The sequence below is a fragment of the Struthio camelus genome, chromosome 1, assembly GCF_040807025.1.
Source record: "Struthio camelus isolate bStrCam1 chromosome 1, bStrCam1.hap1, whole genome shotgun sequence".
Taxonomy (NCBI): domain Eukaryota; kingdom Metazoa; phylum Chordata; class Aves; order Struthioniformes; family Struthionidae; genus Struthio; species Struthio camelus.
In genome coordinates this window covers 203631573-203652868 of record NC_090942.1, presented here as the reverse complement: position 1 = coordinate 203652868, position 21296 = coordinate 203631573, and the positions used below count along the sequence as shown (strand labels likewise).

The 21296-nt window shown below is 45.6% G+C and overlaps 1 protein-coding gene across 2 annotated transcripts in view; it reads right to left on the bottom strand.

Moving 5' to 3' along the window:
* Window positions 1-20284, bottom strand: part of XPO4 (exportin 4) — an 80978-nt gene extending 60694 nt beyond the window's left edge. Inside the window, exon 1 of one of the 2 annotated variants that reach the window (XM_068930259.1) lies at window positions 20117-20284. In XM_068930259.1, coding sequence (XP_068786360.1) covers window positions 20117-20206 — 90 coding nt within the window. In that variant the 5' untranslated portion in view covers window positions 20207-20284. The remainder of the gene's footprint in view (window positions 1-20116) is intronic. The other variant, XM_068930258.1, reaches the window with a different exon arrangement.
* Between the last annotated feature and the right edge of the window lie 1012 nt (window positions 20285-21296).

Genomic DNA, 21296 nt, shown 5'->3' with positions numbered 1-21296 from the left:
ACAGTCAAGAAGTAACAAGCACTGCACGCACATTTAAACTTGCGTTTGCTTTTTCATCCCCTTCCATATACTTCTGAAAACATCGTTTGGACAGGGAAAAAAAAAAAAAGATAACAAATCCATTTTTACCCCCTATGTGATCCTATTTAGGCAGGCAGCTTCATGTTAGACATATAAAATATCACCTTCTTGATTATATGTTAGAAGTGATAGCATTATTAAGTTTCTTTATGATTTTAGCTGTCAGAGAATATCACTTACCAGTCACTCGTGAACAGTGACATTATCTAAAATTAACAACTTCTAATGCTCAAATGACAGTGCTTATTAATAAATATCGATAACTGAACAGGTTCTTATTTAAGTACAGGTTCTTATTTAAGTAGTATTTAGCTAACCTGTTTGCACTACTATCTCAAAACTGCATTATATTTTTGCTAAAATTAAAAAAAAAAATTGACCCATAAAAGTAATTAAGAATGAGGTAAGCTCCATTCATTCCTTGCAAAGTTTACTCTACTGGAGACATAAATTCTGCTTTTTCTCAGATTTCTGCTATGGCAAGACAGCGCAGAACGCAGCGGAATCCAGTGTCTTGCTGCAGCCACACGGAGGGAAATCTGCAAGCGGGCACGTCACAGCGCAGAGCCACGCACTCCTCCAGACCGCGCTGCTTCTTAGAAGGCTGCAGAAAGAGTGCACCCAAATGTTTTAAGCTGGCACCCACAGTATTCCCACCTACAAAAAACGTTTCCTGCGAACAGCACAGCCTAAACACTAGCAGCATTATGGAAAGGCAAATATGCCTACTAAGATGTTCTTGGATTAAAAAAAAAAAAAAAGTCAAATTGCTTGTACCTGCTACTATTAAAGCCAAGAAGAAACTGCCTTGCCAAAAGCAATGTTTATGTCTGCAAGTAAAGTATATCACAAACTTGACAAGAGTAGAAATAAAAATCTGAGATTTCTACCAGAAGTGCAGCTTCATAAAACTCTCCAAACTGAGCCTCCCCAAGCATGTAGGGGAAACTTGCCTTTCTTGTGGTCAAGAGGTCTAACATAACTGTTCCCAAATCGTGGTCTATGGCTATTATTGGCTTACGAAAGACCAATTAAACGCGTTAGCTGTGTTTCAAAATGGTGTCTTACACTTTCTACTACAGAGAAAGCCTGTAAGCCTGAAAGAGGAATAAGAAACTGAATCTGCATCAATATAAAAGGACGAGCAAAACCCACCACAGATAGCAATGTCACCACTGGGCCTGGACCTTGCTGACAGCCACCATCAGGCAAGATATGCTTAGAGAAACAGGGAAAAAGGCAGCCCATATGGCTAGACAACATGTCCCAGCAGGCAAGCAAGCCAAGTGACAGTGAGACATATGCAAAGGAAGAAGATCAAAAGTGAACTTGAGAAGCATGTGCAGGGGAACACCATGTGATAGTGATAATGTAGTTGATGAGTACGGGCAAAAATAGAAGGAGAAAGGGGGGGAAAAAATCAAACACAAGGGCAGGCAATGCAGTATTTTTACCAAGCACATGTACTACATTAAGGATAGCTAAACACATTACTTTAAGCATGTAATCACTTGTTGTAGCTGCAACATAACTAAATTGTCATAAATCAAAGAGTTTTAACAGACTGTGCGCATTTCTATTAAGATGCTCAAGCCCCCCTAAAGAAAGGATCTGTATTTTTAAAAACTGCTAAGAGAAACATTCCCCTACACAGTTCTGTCATACAAGGGAGTTAGTTATACAAGAGAATCAGAGTCTCAGAGTAAGTAGACTCTAAGTTTAGCTCTAGCAAAGTCAGGGCAAGCCTACTTCACCCAGCGCTGTGCCCCGAGGTTGCATTATCCTGACTTCTACGGAGCCTATCCATAAGATGCAGTTTCCATCTCAGATTTACTTGCAACACCTTAAGTGTTTATCATCTTTTTCTTACAGTATAACATATTGGACAACTACCATTTACCTTATCAAAATAACTAAGCAGGGAGATTGAATACAGGGGTGAAACACAGATAGTTGGATAGTTAGCAATAGTTCTGTTCTCAGCTATTCACCCTGCTCTTCCAGCAAACGTTAATACTCACAAGGGAGAAATGTCTGATCCACCCATGAAGTGGATTCCGAACCACCAGTCCGCAATTCAGGTTACATACATACGCTAGCTAAGCCCTGCAGCATTTGGGAGCTGCTTCACAAGTGGATCAGACATTCTTGCCTCGGGGATCAGCCCAGAAGGCAGTCTGGACAACCAGTATTGAGAGCAGCTTCTCCTGTCCAGGTCCAGTCTACCCTACATGACTGTCAGTGCCTTGAGGAACAGCTGAGGTACAACACCTAGCTAACACAATAAACTACTTATTATGTCCCAATTAAGTTTTTGCACTTGCGTTTTGGAGTAGTCATTTAAATTACAACAATAACTCATTTTTCAAATGAAGAGACACCTGAAGCTATTTTTGAAGGTTGGTAAGAAAGAGGCAATAGATGGCTTCCAACCAGACCCATAACAGAGACAGTATGATGGGGATTTAAGACTAAATAGAAAGACTTTGTCTGATTTAAAAGAACTCCTCTCCAGAAGTAACTTATGAATTTGAATTATTTAAACTCAGAGTGCTCAGTATTTTTCAGTTTATATTTGGAAGAAATGCGTGACTGCTGGAGGAATTACCTCCTACACATCTACTCACTCTTAACTTGCCTTCATGGAGAGGCTTAACAACAGAAGAAAAGAGAGACTTTTCTTCACATCAGATCTTGTTTTGTACTTTATTTTGGAACTGACGTACTAGATTAAGTCTTTTGCAAGTAAAGTAGGAGATAAATCTTATCATCACAAACAGCAATTTCTTCTCAGTTTTGAAGAGGTCTTACATAACCATATATATATATACACACGTCAGTTGAGTAGAGAGCCAAGAAAAATCATCACCATCCATAATGAGAATGTCTTCTGAGATACAAGTTTATCTCCAAGATAAGCAATAACAACTTATGAGATTTTATTCCTCTACTGTCAACAATTTGATCCTCAAAGACACACTATTTCAGCCTCACCAGCGATATCAACATACTGTACCTGCGCAACACACTTCACACGTACATAGTTTGCAGTAACCAGTCTGCAGAGCAGATTGTCCTCACTGCACAGGGACGCACTGTTCATCCCGGCTTTTCAGCATTAAAACAGGCAGTCAACACCTGCTGCTTGGAGAAGGGCAGCTAGAAGGGGGGTAAAACAGAGGAAACCAGAGCCCTCAACTAGTGACAGAACGCTGATGGCATTAGTTGGCCCACAGACCTACGCAAGCTGTACATCCACTGTCATGTCTGACTGTCGTCAGTCTCCTCACAGTCCTCACATGCGATTGTCTCTTTTCTGTCCACTGTGAACATCACTCAACAAGAAAATCCACAAATTCAAACTAAACTAACAGTATTCTAGCTCCTGCCAACCTACTAGCTAGTATTAGGTGAATAGCATCAGCCTAGACTCTACGCACTCCATGGAAAATTGCTCCACTAGAATCTGGAAAAATGATTCAATTCTGCATGGGAAGCCCTGTCAATGCCAGTAGTTATAATTTTAAACTTGTCAATGCTGGACCAAATTCGCAACACCCTATATGAAGTACCACAACGGTAGTACTCAACTGTCACAGGTCTTACACACCCTTTGATCACGGTTTGTTTGGTTGGTTGGTTGGTTTTTTTAATCCTAAGGTTTTCTCTGGATCAAAAATGTTTCAAATTGGCTAAAAAAAAACCAAAACAAAACAGCCAGAGGATGAATGCTGATACGAGGTTACAGTTAAGGCTCTTAATGCAAACATAACTTATTTCCTGATGTCCGCATTTGCTGTGCTACAAAGCACAGGCAAACTCTGAAAGGCAGTTCTGTTTAGCATATGTATTTCCATAAAATACCTGGCTGACACCAATGGGCCAAATCCATGGAGAGTCCCTTGAAGTCAGTAAGACTCTACAAAGCAACAGAAAGTCAATCCATGCAGATCTCATAAAGCTCAGTCAAGACAGAACAAGTAAGTGAGGCTCAAAAAGAGAAGGACAAAGATAATGGAAGTAACTTTATGACTATACAGAAGAGTTATGGTAAAGTTCATTGGTCCCAATTGTTCTAGATCATTTAATGTTAACAAGTAGAATGAGCTGGCTTTGACTTCAGCACCAATGAAACCACTACTGCAGCGGTACTAAATATATGTTACTAAAGGATACAAAAATCCTACAGTGCCCTTGTTACAATTGCAATTATACCCGCCCTGCGTCCTGCTCCCCCTGTGTCCCTTCTCTGCCTTTCTTTCCAGAGCTGGAGTGAACTTGGCCTCTTCATCCAGCCTCAAGGAAGAGAAGGCCTGATGGTAGCAGACCAAGCTTTCCCCTCAGCTCCAGCCAACCACAGATGCTTCTCCCTTTCCCCAGCAAGGCAGCATAGAGGATCAACAGGGCCTGAGCCCACTATCCTAGAGGGTGGGAAGGAGAAGACAGTCTCAGCATCAACTTACACAGCAGCCTCCACCACAGAGTGAATTATCCCCATGATAGGTCCCGGTTCTCTAGCAAGATTAGATCACCTGGCAAGTAGGATGTTGGCAAGGAGGGAGAGACCCTGACCCATCCACAGCCCCTGAAATCACAAGCACAACTTGATGGTAAGAAGCAAGGAACTCATCTCTGTATTGCCCATTTCCATACCTGCAACAGAGTATAAATATGGCTTACTACAAAAGCCAGTACTGTGACAGTGGATTTCAAGACAAAGTCTTAAGTCAAGAAAGAACCCTTGTGGCCCCGCTCTTCTACTAGATATAAGATCATAATAATGTTGACCACGGCCCTACTATTTTTGATAAGCTCACAAGTTGAGCTCACAAGGCTCACTGTACAAACATCATCAACAACTTCTCTCCTACCACAAGAGAAACTCTGATCTTGTTATCCCTATGTGAAAAAAATGTCTCTTAGTGTCTATTTTTTTCCAGACGTTCAACTTCAAATTACACTTACTGAAATTACAGCTATAACCACCCACTGTTGCATGGGTGACATTACTTTTACTCATAAGCAGTCTTCTACAGTAAGCACCTGCAGATGGAGTGGGACATCACAGAGGTAACAGCCACTGCCCTAGGCTCAAGACAAGACAAAAGTCCATGAAGTCACATGGGGACAGGAATAGATGTCATAATTCTGCAATGTCGTTTGCTAAAGACACAAACAGTACCTGACTGCTTATCCATTAAAGCTGAAGTACAGACAGCATACTCAGTTACACTACTACTCTGCCTGCCAAACCGAAAACTAAAGGTTGCAAAAAATCGGATTATGCAGCATGTAGCTCTTGGTATCGCTATAACGTGTGCTGAAGCTACAGCAAACGGCAATGGGTCTCACGGCAATTAGGTCAGTGCTCTTGCCAAGGAGAGTGAGGTGCAGGGCTGGAGAGGATGGAGGAGAGGAGCACTTGCGGGGAGGGGAAATAGCAGAGGCTGGGGCACGCACCTAATGCCCCACTATGCTAAATCGCACCACTGAGAACATCCCATCACAATGCTGCTCCAGCTAAACGCTTTACCAGGACAGACCTCGCACCTCCTCTGCCCCATGCACGCATACCAGCACTGAAGTTGAAAGTCATCATCTTATGAAAGATTTAAACAGAGATAACGTTGCATTTTCATTTCTGAGAGTTTTAGGATTTGCTTAGTATCAAAAAATTGTTGCCTCCCACCAAGTTAATGAAGACAGACACGCACACATGTCATCTAGGTTTCCCCAACAAAAATCAGTTCTTAAGCACTTCCTCCTCTATCATCCTTTCTAAAATTTCAAAATCACCATTTCTTTCCAGGAAAGCTATTTTGAAGGAGTTGATTAAAAAAAAAAAATTGAGAAAGTTTTGAAGCTTTATCTAAATTTCACATAAAAAAGCTTCCTTTGGCTCAGTGTATTTTCAAAATGGCCTGGCCTAAAAACACCAAGCTTGTTTTCTTAGCCTTTAACTGTTATCATGCTACTGGAAACTTAAAGACAGACACAGGAAAAACACACATAAAATACAATAACTGCATCATGTAAGTAAATAAAAGTGTAACTAGAGGAGCATGAAATCAAGATTTGGCAAAAAGAGAGCAGCAGACAACAGAAGGGCTTGAGGAGGAACACGTGCATGCTAAAGCCAGGATAAGGCAGCAAGGAGAAACTGGGAAACTAAAAAAGATTTTGTAAAGTGAACAACTTCTTTCACCCCAAAGCAGCAAAATGATGGACTTAAACTGAACATACCAAAAAAAGCTCTTTTCTTAACATTCTGTGCATTACTGGGAAATGCCCAAAATATATGTAGAATTTTCTCCTCAATCTTGCCTGTGAGGGGAAAGGACAGGAGGAGGAGTAGACGAGTTTTCCAAGTTAACAACTGGCTGCGCTGCTGGTGTTGGCAACAGGGCTTTGGTTTCTATGACCATGGGACCCTGTTTGAAGATCAACAGCTGATGGGGAGAGACGGGATCCACCTTACCAGGCAGGGCACGCGTGTCTTTGCCAACAGATTGGCCAGCCTGGTAAGGAGGGCTTTAAACTAGGCAAGATGAGCGAGTAGTATAGTGGCAGGAGAGTCAGTAGAACACCGCTCAAGTCAGGATGCCTCCAGCGGGTACATACAGCCAGGGAAGACAGCCTGGAACACGGCTATGGAGGATCCTCTTGCACCTCTCCTGGGGAGCTTACATGCTTGACTGGCTCTCTGAAGCATGCATGTACACCAATGCACGCAGCATGGGGAATAAACAGGAAGAGTTAGAGATCTGTGTGTGGTCGCAGGGCCATGATCTCATTGCAGTGACAGAGACATGGTGGGATAGTTCACATGACTGGGATGCTGTCATGGATGGCTACGTGCTTTTTAGGAAAGGCAGGCCAGGAAGGCGAGGTGGTGGAGTTGCTCTTTATGTGAGGGAGCAACTAGAATGTATGGACCTCTGCCTCGGGGTGGATGAAGAGCAAGTGGAGAGCCTATGGGTAAGGATTAAAGGGCAGGGTAACATGGGTGACACTGTTGTGGGGGTTTACTACAGGCCACCTGATCAGGAGGAAGTCGTCAATGAGGCCTTCTACAGACAGCTGGAAGTAGCCTCACGATCACAGGCCCTGGTTCTCATGGGGGACTTCAACCGCCCTGACATCTGCTGGGAAGACAGCACAGCTAGACACAAACAGTCAAAGAGGTTCCTGCAGAGGACTGATGATAATTTCTTGACTCAGGTGGTGGAGACGCCGACGAGTAGAGGTGCAATGCTAGACCTTGTATTAATGAACAAAGACGGTCTAGTTGGAGAGGTGAAGGTTGGGGGCAGCCTTGGCTGCAGTGACCATGAGATGGTGGAGTTCAGGATCCTACGAGGAGGGAGCAGGGCAATGAGTAGGATCACCACCCTGGACTTCAGGAGAGCTGACTTTGGCCTCTTCAGGGATCTACTTGGAGGAATCTCATGGGGTAGGGCCCTAGAAGGAAGAGGGGTCCAAGAAAGCTGGTTAATATTCAAGCGTCACCTCCTCCAGGCTCAGGATCAGTGCATCCCTCTGAGGAAGAAGCCCAGCAAAGCGGGCAGGAGACCCGCATGGATGAGCAAGGAACTCCTGGCCAAACTCCAACAGAAGAAGGAAGTACACAGAATGTGGAAAAGGGGACAGGCCACTTGGGAGGAATACAGGGACGTTGTCAGAGCGTGCAGGGATGCGACAAGGAAGGCTAAGGCCCAGTTGGAATTCAATCTGGCAAGGGATGTCAAGGACAACAAGAAGGCCTTCTTCAAATACATCAAGAGCAAAAGGAAGACTAGGGAAAACGTGGGCCCGCTGCTGAAAGGGGCGGGTGCCCTGGTGACAAAGGATACAGAGAAGGCAGAGTTATTGAATGCCTTCTTTGCTTCTGTCTTCACTGCTAAGGCCAGTCCTGAGGAATTCCAGACCTTGGAGAAAAGAGAGGAAGGCTGGAGAAAGGAAGACTCTCCCTTGGTGGAGGAGGATCAGGTTAGAGATCTTTTGGCCAAACCTGACATCCACAAATCCATGGGCCCCGATGGGATGCACCCACGAGTGCTGAGGGAGCTGGTGGATGTTATTGCTAGGCCACTCTCCATCATCTTGGAAAGGTCCTGGAGATCAGGAGAGGTGCCTGAGGACTGGAAGAAAGCCAATGTCATGCCAGTCTTCCAAAAGGGCAAGAAGGAGGAGCCAGGAAACGACAGGCCTGTCAGCCTCACCTCCATCCCTGGAAAGGTGATGGAACAGCTCCTCCTGGAGGTCATCACTAAGCATGTGGAGGACAAGAAGGTGATCAGGAGTAGTCAGCATGGATTCACCAAAGGGGAATCATGCTTGACCAATCTGATAGCCTTCTATGACGGAATGACTGGCTGGGTAGATGAGGGCAGAGCAGTGGATGTTGCCTGCCTGGACTTCAGCAAGGCTTTTGACACTGTCTCCGATCACATCCTCCTAGGTAAGCTCAGGAAGTGTGGGCTAGATGAGTGGACGGTGGGGTGGCTTGAGAAGTGGCTGGATGGCCGAGCTCAGAGGGTTGTGGTGAATGGCGCAGAGTCAAGTTGGAGGCCTGTAGCTAGGGGTCAGTCCTGGGTCCAGTCTTGTTCAATATATTCATCAATGACCTGGAGGAAGGGACAGAGTGCACCCTCAGCAAGTTGGCTGATGATACTAAACTGGGAGGAGTGGCTGACCCACCAGAAGACTGTGCTGCCATTCAGAGGGACCTGGAGAGGCTGGAGAGGTGGGCGGAGAGGAACCTCCTGAAGTTCAACAAAGGCAAGGGCAGGGTCCTGCACCCAGGGAGGAATAATCCCATGCAGCAGGACAGGCTGGGGGTTGACCTGCTGGAAAGCAGCTCTGCCGAGAAGGACCTGGGAGTGCTGGTGGACAACAAGTTAAACATGAGCCAGCAATGTGCCCTTGTGGCCAAGAAGGCCAATGGTCTCCTGGAGTGCATGAGGAAGAGTGTTGCCAGCAGGTGGAGGGAGGTGATCCTGCCCCTCTACTCAGCCCTGGGGAGGCCTCACCTGGAGTACCAGGTCCAATTCTGGACTCCCAGTACAAGACAGACAGGGCACTCCTGGAGAGAGTCCAGCGGAGGGCTACAAAGATGATGAGGGGACTGGAGCACCTCTTTTATGAAAAAAGGTTGAGAGAGCTGGGCCTGTTTAGCCTGGAGAAGAGAAGACTGAGAGGGGATCTCATCAACGTGTACAAGTATCTGAAGGGGGAGTGTCAAGAGGATGAGGCCACTCTCTTCTCCGTGGTGCCCAGTGACAGGACAAGAGGCAACGGGCACAAACGGAACCACAGGCAGTTCCACCTGAACAGGAGGAAAAACTTCTTGACTGTGAGGGTGACTGAGCACTGGCCCAGGTTGCCCTGAGAGGTTGTGGAGTCTCCTTCCCTGGAGATATTCAAAACCCGTCTGGATGTGACCCTGGGCAATATGCTCTAGGTGACCCTGCTTGAGCAGGGGGGTTGGACTAGATGATCTCCAGAGGTCCCTTCCAACCTCAACCATTTTGTGATTCTGTGTAATTGTACATATATTAAAAGATAGCATGCCATTTGTTTTTACTCTATTTTAATTAATTTGTTCTGCTCTTGCAGATACAGTTTGGACCACATGTTACTGAAGGAGCTGCACCATCTCTGTCTCATCCTCCACCTAATGCATAGATGGGTAGACACATAGCATGCATTTTGAGAGAAGCTCTTCTAAAAAAATAATTTCTTTTATGAGGAAGATTTTCTTTCCCCTCATACACACACACACTTTGGGGTTTTGTTTAGAAGAGACTCCTTTAAAGTTAGGTGCCCGAGCTGACTCATAGACACTCGGACAAATTACCTAAATTTCAAGCTCTGAGCAGTCCCTGGGTTCCCAATACTTACTAAGAAAAAGGTTGTGAAGCAATGCAGTCTTAAGTATTTTATTTTATTCTTATCATTGTTAAGAGAGAATGTTATTTTAATATGAACGTGAGACTAGCTCCAAGAACAGTATTGTCATTTCTCTTAATACTAGAGCTTAATGTTTGTATATTCTCTGCTAAACAATTCATTACCCTGAAGCTATCCAGCATCTGCTCTTAACCCCACTTAAAACAACCTCAGAAAATAAAGGCTTTGTAGCTAAGCCTCTCTAATTCTCTCAGGAAGAGGTATGTTTGGTTTTTGGGTTGGTTTTGCTGTTGCTCTTTTTGACAGGTAAAGAAAGTGCTATTCATGTTTCTTCACCAGAAAGAGAGGAGCGTACTTATTTTGTAAGCTGATCAGTACATTTCCTCAATAATGATGCAAGACTGTTTTGCTATCTAGGAAGCTACCACAAAAAAGCATGGTTGATAGAGAAGTCAGAGAGACAACTTAGGGCCAATATTTTTGGTAAAGTAAACAGTAAAAGTCAGTGACTCCAGGGATGATAGAGCTGAGCTACGTTTGAATGACTAAGACCTTAAATAATAAAAGAGCATGATCAACGCAGAGAATATCCAAAGCTCTCTTTGTGCTTAAGAAGATCAGCCAGAGTTTTAAAGTAACGGTTTTCAGCCTCTGTTTTAACAAAACACAAATTCAGCTGTAAGACGCCGAATATGAGACCAAACGTCCTGCAGCCACATCTTTGTGCAGACACAAGGCACCAGTGCTGTTGCAACAGAAATACAAGTCCCATGGATCAGGTCTCCCATTTGGGGCTCTCCAGTTACTAGATATATTTATTTATTTAGGTATATGCACAGATAGACACTGTGGAGGCACCCTCATGAAGTTTGCCAGTGACAAAAGTGTAAAACAACCTTTAGATGACTGGGATAACACCAGAGCAAACTAACTGAGTTGCAAGGTGACCAGCTGGCACTCCCAGCAGACAGGCAGCTCTGCAGATGACCATGAGGAGTCACAGCGAGATGAATAAGGATCTGATAGAACGACCCATGTGATGCCCAGACCAACATAAGCGCAAGCTGTGGCAGATCAAGTTTGGGGAAGCTCCTCCAAAAACCCCAAAGGAGGCCCACAGCCAAAATCAGCAAAAAGAGAAGAGGATCCTGCCTTGGTTGCCTGCCCAAGGCAGAGAAGCTACCCACTGGATCCTGGTCTGGAGAGAGCACTGGTGAGCGAGTACCCTCGGAGAGACAGCAGTGTGGGAACCCTTCCCTGCCACCAGCCAGGAGGTGCAAGACAGCATGCTTCTCTGGTGCTACCAGAGAAAGGCAGAATTTTTTTGTTTTACAGTTAACAGGTCAGTGTGCAAGTGAGCCAGTGCGGTTTGTGTTCGTATGACTGCCTCTGCTGCTGCGTTAGGTTAGATACTGTTTATTGTAGTGTTAGTGATCAGATTATACGCAAACAATAATAGTTGGAATACTGTTTGATAATAATAAAGGATGGCAAAACTCAATACTCCTTGTTTTAGTTGGCATCCAATTCAACAGCTGATCTCTGTGCAAATCAACGCCTAAGTCCCAGATCCACAGATGTCCTGCAGCATACACCAATGCCCTAAATTCTGGAGCATGCCCAACTGCTGGATTTCGAGACTCTCTATTAACGAGGTTACAACCTGTCGTATGTTGTACCAGCAGTCTCTGCCCTCCTTTAGCCACTTTTGGAGCCAGAAATCAAACAGCCGGGATATTTTCTTGGGATGTAAAAGAGTCAAGTTCACATCGCTTCCAAGGCAGGATGCAAAACTACTGGAACACGGGTCACCCACCTGGGCAGCTTACTGCTTCAGAATCGACATTTGCCTCATCTCGAGAAGTTTGTTGTTTAAGAAACCAGCTTAATATACAAACTTTTTTGTATGAACGTATCCACCCTGAGAGAGTTAGTTCTGATGAACCAACTTTTCAAAAAAGTACTTTTCCTATTTATTTCTGAGAAACAGGAAATATAAAGTTAAGGTATATACCACCCACTCCACTACAGCCTTAATTCCGCGCTACATCAACAGTCCAGGCATTACAGCCTATCTCTACCAGAAAAACAGAATACTTCTGTGAAGCACAGCATCCTAGCCCAAATTAACAGCAGTGAGCAGGAGTTACCCTTCCAGGACTCCAAGACTGCAGGTTCACGACAGGCGATAAAGTGATGGAGACCTTCATCCAACTTCATTCCAACTGCCAAATTTCCTCTCCACTCCTAGTCACTCATTACTAACATCACCTCATGCTAGTTTTGGCATCTGGAGGGTCCTTCCATAAGCCAGTTCAGCTCACTAAACTAGTGGAAAATCAACCTAGAAAAAATAAAAGTAACAGTTTTCCATGGCTATTCGCTGTTAGACTGGTTGAGACTAGTGCGAAAACATAGCCTGGGTCTGCATCACAAGCCTGGGACTGTAAACGTTCTTAACCCCGGCCAGGCCCTGTGCAGTACTTCAGCATGTCCCAGAGATCACTGCCATAAGTAGAAAAATTCCACCACAGAACACCTCTGTATACTTCACCGATTTCACAGCCACAAAAACATTACATGAAGCCTTCAAGGAACCATGGCAAGGCATATTTGCAACACTACTAGAGCTACGCCTCTACCACTTTGCATAGCTAAACATAACACAGCTGGATTGCATGAAGATAAATACTGAATTTCATAATTTCAACACAAACCATGGGACATCTTTAGCTTTTCTTCATGTACATTTTCATAGTTCTAGACATATTTGAGGCCAGTAGGAACCACTAAATCAACTAATCTGATCTCTAACATAATACAAGCAATAAAGTTTCATTCACTTGCTCCTGCATTGAGCCAGATAACTTTCTTAAATATATTTTTCATTAGGAAAAAAAAACAGTCTTGATTTGAAGATAAAGAGAATGGGTATCTGCTACTTCTTGAGTAATTTAACAGCACAATTTGACCAAAGTTTCCTTTGGCAGCATAGGCAACCTGTGCTATCTCAGTCATGGTAGTAAAATTGTTTATAATGCAATATAGTGAAAATAATCTGAATTAAAAAGAATCTTTCTTCCTTCTGCATCACCTTCCCAATCCAGGTCACCACGGAGCCGTACAGACTGCTGTACCAGCTCAAGTGAGGGGGCGGCAGAGACCAGACTGCATAAACTGACACTATGGCTACGCTGGCTATTCAGGAGAAGAATATCCTGTGACCTCTAAAAACAGGAACTATAAAGCTGATCTACTCCATGTTCTGGCAGAGCCAAAGGCAGCACTGTACGACTGCTGCTCATCATCAGGTCTCAGAAGCAAGAAGTTCTGGGTCACCCTCAATTTTCTTTTTCTTAAGGTGGCAAAGTGGGGAAAAAAAGAGGGGGCATTTAAAACACATCCTCCTCCCTGCTTCTTTAACTCCCTAATCCCATAACTACTCCCTACTCAACAGGATGCTTTAGATACACTTTAAGGGGATGAAAAAACAACTGAAGACCCTCTTTGATGTTTTCTGCTGCTCAGACCTGACCCTCCTTTTGACACCATACCTCCCAGCACTTCTGTTGTTTTACACCACTCAAACACGTGCCCCAGTATACATCAAAATTGCTCCAGCTCTTTCCACTTTTCCTCTACCAAGGCTCCTGCAGGCAGCAGTTCCACTCCCTTTTGTTCTGAGGAGGCGAAGGAAACCTGGGAAGTAGGAAAGCAGACAGATATGAGGACTATGCTTTCTACTAGTAAAAAGAAAAAGGGCATGATTAGCAAAATCCAGAATTCTGCCCCTGCATCAAGCCCGGACACGGAAGTGCAAAAACATTTTTAGGTATACCTAAACTAGACAGACTTTTTAAGTATGAAAACAGGTCAGAAATTTATGGAAAGGAGTACATTGTTAGTCGCCTGTGACAGCATCAGCTCAACTCAGTAATCAAGAGGACTTCTTCTATCCCTCCATATGGAAAGCAGTTAATTAACTGATGAACACAGATTAGGATAACAACTGTAAGACTCTTAAGAAACAGCTAAAGGGGAGACAGCAGTAGGTAGTGCCTGAAGAAGGATTATCCAGATGGAGTTACTGACTAATGGAGCTACAGTTCTAGGAGCAGATACACAGTATTTTCATTAACAACTCAGCACAAACACACAGGAATATGCTAATGCAACAATGACATGTTGAATGAGAGTGAAATATCGCTCTGATTCAAAAAGATGAAGAAGGTCTCCTCTGTGAAACAACTGGAGGTCCTCACACTTTACTTAGAGTTTATTTTTCCCATTTTGCCAGAATTGCCGTTCACCAGATGCTGCATCTGCTTTTTGAAGGCTTCAGAAGGCATCAATCCTCACGTTCCTGTTCCTTAGTGCTTAGCGTGTGCTCCACGCACATCTGTTCTCAGCTCCTAGCTCAAAGTTTCATTAGGGAGAGATGCTTGAGATGCAAGCTTGCCATGCAAGCACCAAGCTTGCATTTGAACTCTGTGCCTGAAAAATGCATCAGCCTTACCAGTTCTCAGGCAAAAGGAAGAAGAACTGTACCTACACAATGATGGACTCTAAGTTAATTAGTACCACTCCAGAAAAAGATCCAGACTGCATGGTCATAGTCCTCTGAAAACTTCACCTTGCTGCTCTGAAGTAATAAAGAAAAGCATACTGTTAAGAAAAATTAGGAAAGGAATACACAATACCAAAGATATAGTTATACCACTGTGTAAACCCACATGACAAACGAAGGCTCTTCTGGTCAAGCCATCTCAAAAATGGTTTCATAACTCTAAAAAAAGCTACAGAGGAATACAGGAATGTATAGGGTGCCTCCCATATGAAAAAAAAAAAAAAATCACTAGATTAGGACCCTTCAGCATAGCTAATACATGACTAGAGAGTGAAATATGATAGCTATAGAAATCACAGAGGGTGCAGTGCAAGAAACTCCCAGAAATCATTTGGTATTTCTCATAGTTTGATCCTTTCATTCATTTATTCTTGAACAACAGGCTTCTATCAAATAACAGAATGTATTTTTTCAGAAATACCTAACTGTGAAACTCATTACTATAAGACATACATAATATAAAAATTAAGAAAATAAATGTACAAATGCTTTCCAAAAACAACCAGGCACATTAATTAAACACAACTATGCTACCGCAGGCGCTTGAAATTGCTAAACTCAAAGTAAACTGCATACCAGTGAAAGGATCACTGTATCACCCCAGTGAAAGGATCACTGTATCACCCCCATTTTTGGGGGTCTTTCTCTAAAACAGCTACTAGAAGCCATCACTGGAAACAGATCTCTCAGCTAGGCAGATGTTTGGTCAACTATTACGTACACACAGATCCAGTTTATTATACCTGGTAATGACTTGGAGGACTTAAACAAGCCTTCTCAGCACACAGAGATCATTTGTCTGGATTACTTCCAACAGGTAACCTACCCTAACAAAATCAGAGCTAGCTCATCCTTCCTTTCACTCTATTACACAAGCTTCATATACAACCACAATGAAGACCGACTGCAATGAGAAGTTGAATTTCCTTACAGAGGAGCTTTGTTATGGTCCTGCATTCCAAGAAATGCAAGTTAAAAAAATTAACATATGTAAATTTCCAGGTAGATGATACAAGCAATTTGTTCTTGAATTTTAGGGACACTAATGTGCTCCCCTATGCTCTTACTTTATAAGCTTATTTCATCATTTGAAACAGAAGTTTGACTAGTGTTGGACTATCCAACTTTACCTGAGATGTCCCTCAGAAGGCCGTGATATGCCACAAACTAAGAAATACGTCAAGAAGATACCAATGTGTGGAGGACTAGTTTCATCCCCTCCACCATCACCCCTAGAACAGGCCACAGGGAGCCCAGAACATTTATAAATTTGTAGAGAAGGGAAGTCTTCTGCAACCTTTGCTCCAATGTTCTTGAACCCAGTCCATTAATGCTACCCAGAACCATATGGTATAAAATCATTTAGAAGGAAAGTGACCTCTGGACATCACTTAGCCCAATCCCCTGCCCAAAGCAGAATTTGTTTCTAAGTTAGATTAGGTTGTTCAGGGCCTTGGTTCAGTCAAGTTTTGAGCATCTCCAAAGATGGGAGATTCCGCAGCCTCCCCAGGCAGCTTGTGTCATTTCCCTAACCACACTTGCTATATTTTTTTTTTCCTTCTATCCAGCTGGAGTTTCCCTTTCTGAAACTTGTATCCTCTTGTCTTTTCACTGTGCACCTCTGAGAAAAGTCTGGCATTTCTAATACCAAGACAGTCTGAGTCAGCAAAGAAGTCTGACAGTGAAGGCAGAGGATACAGCTGAGCCAGTCTGACAGCTCACCGCTGCTAACGGGGACAGACCTCCCTCTGCACATCCAGCAAGCTAATTTCGGACCCCAACTCATGCTAGCTCTGCAACTCAATGGCTGCACAGATAGGCAATTCATCTTGCTAAACCAACAGAAAACCATTCTCTCGTTTAATTCTTACGTCAGCTTATCAACATTAATCTGTTCAGCACAGGGCCACAGCAAAGGACAAAGTGGGAGCTGGAGGCAGGAACAGAACATGCATCTTTTCTAGGGGGGAGGGGGCGCAAGCTGCAGCCTGAAACTTTAGTCTTAGGCTTCAATGAAATTCATTTAACAAACGACATTCTATCTGCTCTAATAAACTGCCAACAGCAACCGTACTAAACAGTCCTGTGTATGCCTCCAACTTCGCCTTCTCACCTCTGGGGTGAGGTTTATGTTTCTTCCCTTGACAAAGCAATCTATGTCTCCTCTCATCCATGAGGACAGTTACTAATACAGTGCTTAACTAATAACAATTATATTCAGCATTAATTACCACCTGAGCCAAAAAGAACATAAGAGATAAAAACCATTTGCGCTTGCGTAAGGGATGCCTTGCCATTCAGAAACAGAGGAGCATTAAGTTATCGTCAGATCATACAGATACCGGTGTATGGTCTTTCCAAAGCCAAAGTCACACAAGTTAAAGGTACATATCGGCCTATGGCACTGAAGTACTGAATTTTAGGTTTTAAATCACAAAGTGATATGGAGACTGACTTCAAATAAGCACTGTTCAGCTTTGTTGGAAAGGAAGTAACTACAAAAGAATGCATGCTTTTTAATACAGCAAATACTCTTGTACACACCAAAGAAAGGGCATAGGACCAGCATTCAAAGTCGTATTTGGCAGCTAATGACTATTCAAGCTTAATCTTTTATAACAACTCTTCAACTTATGCCAAATTTCAGTCATTTTCCAAACCATGTCTTTTGAATATGGGCTACCTAGAACCTGTCAAAAGGCATTACTGGTAAGAAAGGGCAAGTATTTTTATATCGATAGAAGAGAAGTTTGGTGAGAGAACAGACTAAACCCTTCTGGGCTGTCATACGTGGCAGGTCAGGCTGCGTAGAGGCCATAAAGATCTTCAATTTGTGAGGTCAGAACAAGTTCGATGTACCTCATATACCTGATAAGTAAAAAAAAGTTTTCCAAAGGAAACCTCAGCTAAGCCATAGCAATAAACATGAGTTATGAAAATAGTTGTCAAAGATTTACAAAGATCAAGGTAATCCATACTTACTCTCGAGGAAAGTTAAATAGATTCATTTTCTATTTTTATTAGCAAGTCCAAACTCCTCTACTCCATTATTCTCCCCCTCCCCCAGACTCAGGATTTCTGTTTGAAGACAGATGTCATGTAAACCGCCCTCCAACACGCCCCATCCTCAAATACTTTGCCCCACTTCTGATGCCTCCGTAGCAACTGTACTTTGCAGAGATTGCCAGTATCATCTTCCTCATCTGACATACGAAAACCATCTGCTTCCCTGAATCTCTCTGCCGCTCCCTACCTAGTTCAAACTTCCTGCTGTCTATCGTCAAGAATATTCACAGCTCTGCCCTTTCCTATTTCTTCAAGCTTCGCTCCACTTCGGGGTGCCAGCCTCTGCTGATGGTGTCCGTTACTAGCACCAGGTTCACCATCTTCCCCCAACTCCTCGGATTTTTACATAAACACCTACATGATCCCATCAAGCTGTTTCACCAGCTCATGCCTCCCAACTGCCGCACACAGTTATTGCCCCTACGTCCAAACGCACCCTTTAACCAGATTTTATCAAACACTTAAAACAGTCTTCTGGCCAAATTAAATGAAGACTAGCACCGTTTAGGTGGAATCCTGCACTAAGCTTCAGCCTGTGTATTTCCACAGTTGCTAGCGAGAAAGACCAGCAGCAGAGAGCATAACCTTTCCAGGTGCTGCAGCCCCGTGTCCAGTTTCGCAAAGCGATGCGGCCGGCTCCCGGAATTCCTCCTCGCCTCTGTCACGCCAAAGACCTGGAGGTTCTTAAGAACAAGAAACACAGAGCAGCAACCCCGAGCAGTTTTCACAGCTCTTCTGGCTGACCCTTCTTAAAGCCTGATTCTGAGCCCCTACACGTAGCTTTGATAACTCTCCATTTTCACGCAGCTTCCTCACGAAGAGGGATCTAATTCTGGTCAGTTCAGTGTTGTCTATGGGACTTTCAAGAGCACCAGTGAAACATGAGTTTTCTAATGTTACATGCTGGACAGAGAGAAGAAGCTATAAATTACAGCAAACAGCTTAGGAATCATGCACTTGCAAACTTGAGACATAACTTTACCAGTAAGTATAGCACCTCTTTTTCAACAGAAGTATAAATAGTACCATAAAAATCCTCATCTTTTCATTGCGTGTAGGTTTTTATTTACTTAAAACTCCGCATCCCATTTCCCTCTCTATGCTACTAGGGAAGCTATGCCAACGCAAGAAACTTTAAAGTTTTCTAGCACAGATGCAAAACTTTGGAGATGCCACTCCACACAGTGTCAGTTTGATACTAAAAACTACATAATCACTGGCTTCCTTCCCCATCACAATCTATGTCATAATAATACTTATTTCCTTTGTACAGTCAGGTACTTCTGGTATTTAGAAATATAGTTGTTTCTTTTTTTCATTGAGATACACATACATTAGCAGAATGTCTAATGATCTGTGTGGTTAAATTTTGCAAAGGCATATATGAAACATTAAAACAACGCAAATCCTAAAATATATCACGATTTCCACACTTAAGCTTTTTCTGCATGGAATTAATGCTTGTTGCAAAATTATCTAACCTCAGTTTGTTTTTGTTTGGAAACATAGTCAACGCTTTTCAAGCTTTGATTTTGCAAGGAGTAACAGACACACGTACTTCGAAGAGGATACCCCTGACTGAAGCTAATCCCCTATCGCTCTGCAGTCTGGCCTCTTAGGCCGCGTCTGATAGGCGCAAGCACGCGGGCTCCGCGCAGGGCTCAATGACTGACCCCAAACACGCCTTCCTATACATCCACCTGGTTCTTTTCACGTCCCTTTAATATCGACAACTTACGAACTTCAATTGTCGGAATCTTACACGTTGGCAGGCTAAAAACCAGTTTTGCGAGGAATTCTTTTGGCCAGACGTTTTTAGGAGGTCTGCAAGCAGGGGCCGTAAACAACACAGGCCAGCACGCAGCTTTTCATCCAGAAGAACGAAAGCCGCTCGCGAGCGCCCAAGGACCGTACGCAGAGCATCCCGTCCCCTCTAACAACCCGCGCTGACCCTTCGCCGCACAGTGTGGCCACGCAGTCGCGGAAAGCCAGTACACGCCGTCTCGAGGTTCAAAGCCGGCCCGAGCGCCGAACGAGCAGCGAGAGGCTCCAGGGCACAGACAACGCTCAGCGGCCGGGCCGGCCTGGCCTCAGCTCCGCCGCCGCGCTGCCCCGACACCCGGCCTCCGCCGTCCCCCCGCGCTGCCGCCGCCGCCGCCACCCGAAACTCGCTCGGCGGCAACTTCTTGAGCGGCGGCGGCTCTGCCGCGACCGCGGGCGGGCGGCCGGGCAGGGGCCGAGGGCGGACAGGGCAGGGGCGAGCCCCGCCGGCAGCCGCCGGGCGGAGGAGGACGCGGCGCCAGGGGAGGGCAGGGGAGGGCGGCGGCGGCTGCCGCGGGAGCCCCGGCCGGGCGGGGAGGTGGGGAGGGGGGGGGAAGGGGAGGGGGGCCGAGCGGGCCCGGGGCGGCGGCGGCGGCGCGCCCGCCTCACCATGAGCACTTTGGCCGCGTTCTCCAGCTGGGCGATCACCTCCGGGGCCCCCCCCGCCGCCGCCGCCGCGGCCGCGGCCGCCGCCATCATGGTCTCTCTTCAATGACGCGCCATGCGCTGCATTCTGGGACGAACCGGCCGCGCAGCCAATCCCGGCTCCGGCCCCGGCCCCGGCTCCGGCCCCGGCGGCGACGGGAGGCGGCGGCGGCGCCGCAGCGTGAGCGCCGGCCGCCACCGAGCGGGGCCCAGCCCAGCCCTGCCCAGCGCGACGCCGCCACACGCAGCCCCGCGCCGCGCCCCTTCCCCTCCCCGCTGACCGCCCTCCCCCAGGGCGGGCCCGGCCGGAGCCCCGGGGCGGAGCGGGGGCCGCCGCCGCCGTCTCGCCACCTGCCGCCGACCCGCCCCGGGCCCGGCTGCCGGCGCTGTGGCGGTGGCGGCCGGCGTCGCCCGGTCCCTTGTGCAAAGAGAGGAGCGTTGGCTGGTTTCTGGCAGGGTGGGAAGGAGATCCGTTTTTAAAATGGCCTGTGGGAGGCGGCGGGGGGTGGAGAAGGTGGTCCCCGCCACGCCAGACGGAGCGGGCCACGCTGCGGCAACCCCAGGCGTGAAAACCGGCCGAGGGTTACGAGCGACCCCGAAGGCCTCGAGCCCCCCTCACGTTTTCGGATGTGAGTTACCAGATGGCATCGCCTCTGAAAACGACCCTGGGGAGCAGGTCGCTGTACGCCAGTGGAAGCTAAAGGGCTCTCGGGTTGCATCTGCGCTAGTGTTTCATTGTGGCTGAGGAGTTTGTCTTTCGAAGCGCGTTTGATAGCGCTTACCGCACTTCGGTCTGCGCAGTGCAGCAGCCTTGGAGCACGCAAGCTTCAGTACCTTTCAGGTGACGCTAAACTGGAAGATCTGGCACTGCTGAGGAAAATCCAGCCCCAAGGACCAGACTGCAGCTACTTCAAAGTATGTCCCTCACAATTCAGTGTGGAGCAACGTCGGCTGTTTTACTGTCCAGACCACTCTACCCTTAAAGCAGACAAGTGTTTCTGAGTGTAGTTCTTGCATGCTCTCAACTTTGAGAAGATGTTAACTGGCCTCTGTTGCTGAAGTTATGCAAAGTTTGGAGCGTATCAGCTAACTGAAGAGGTGCGTCTTGAACGCTCGCAGCCTGTCCGCAGAAACTGAGTATATA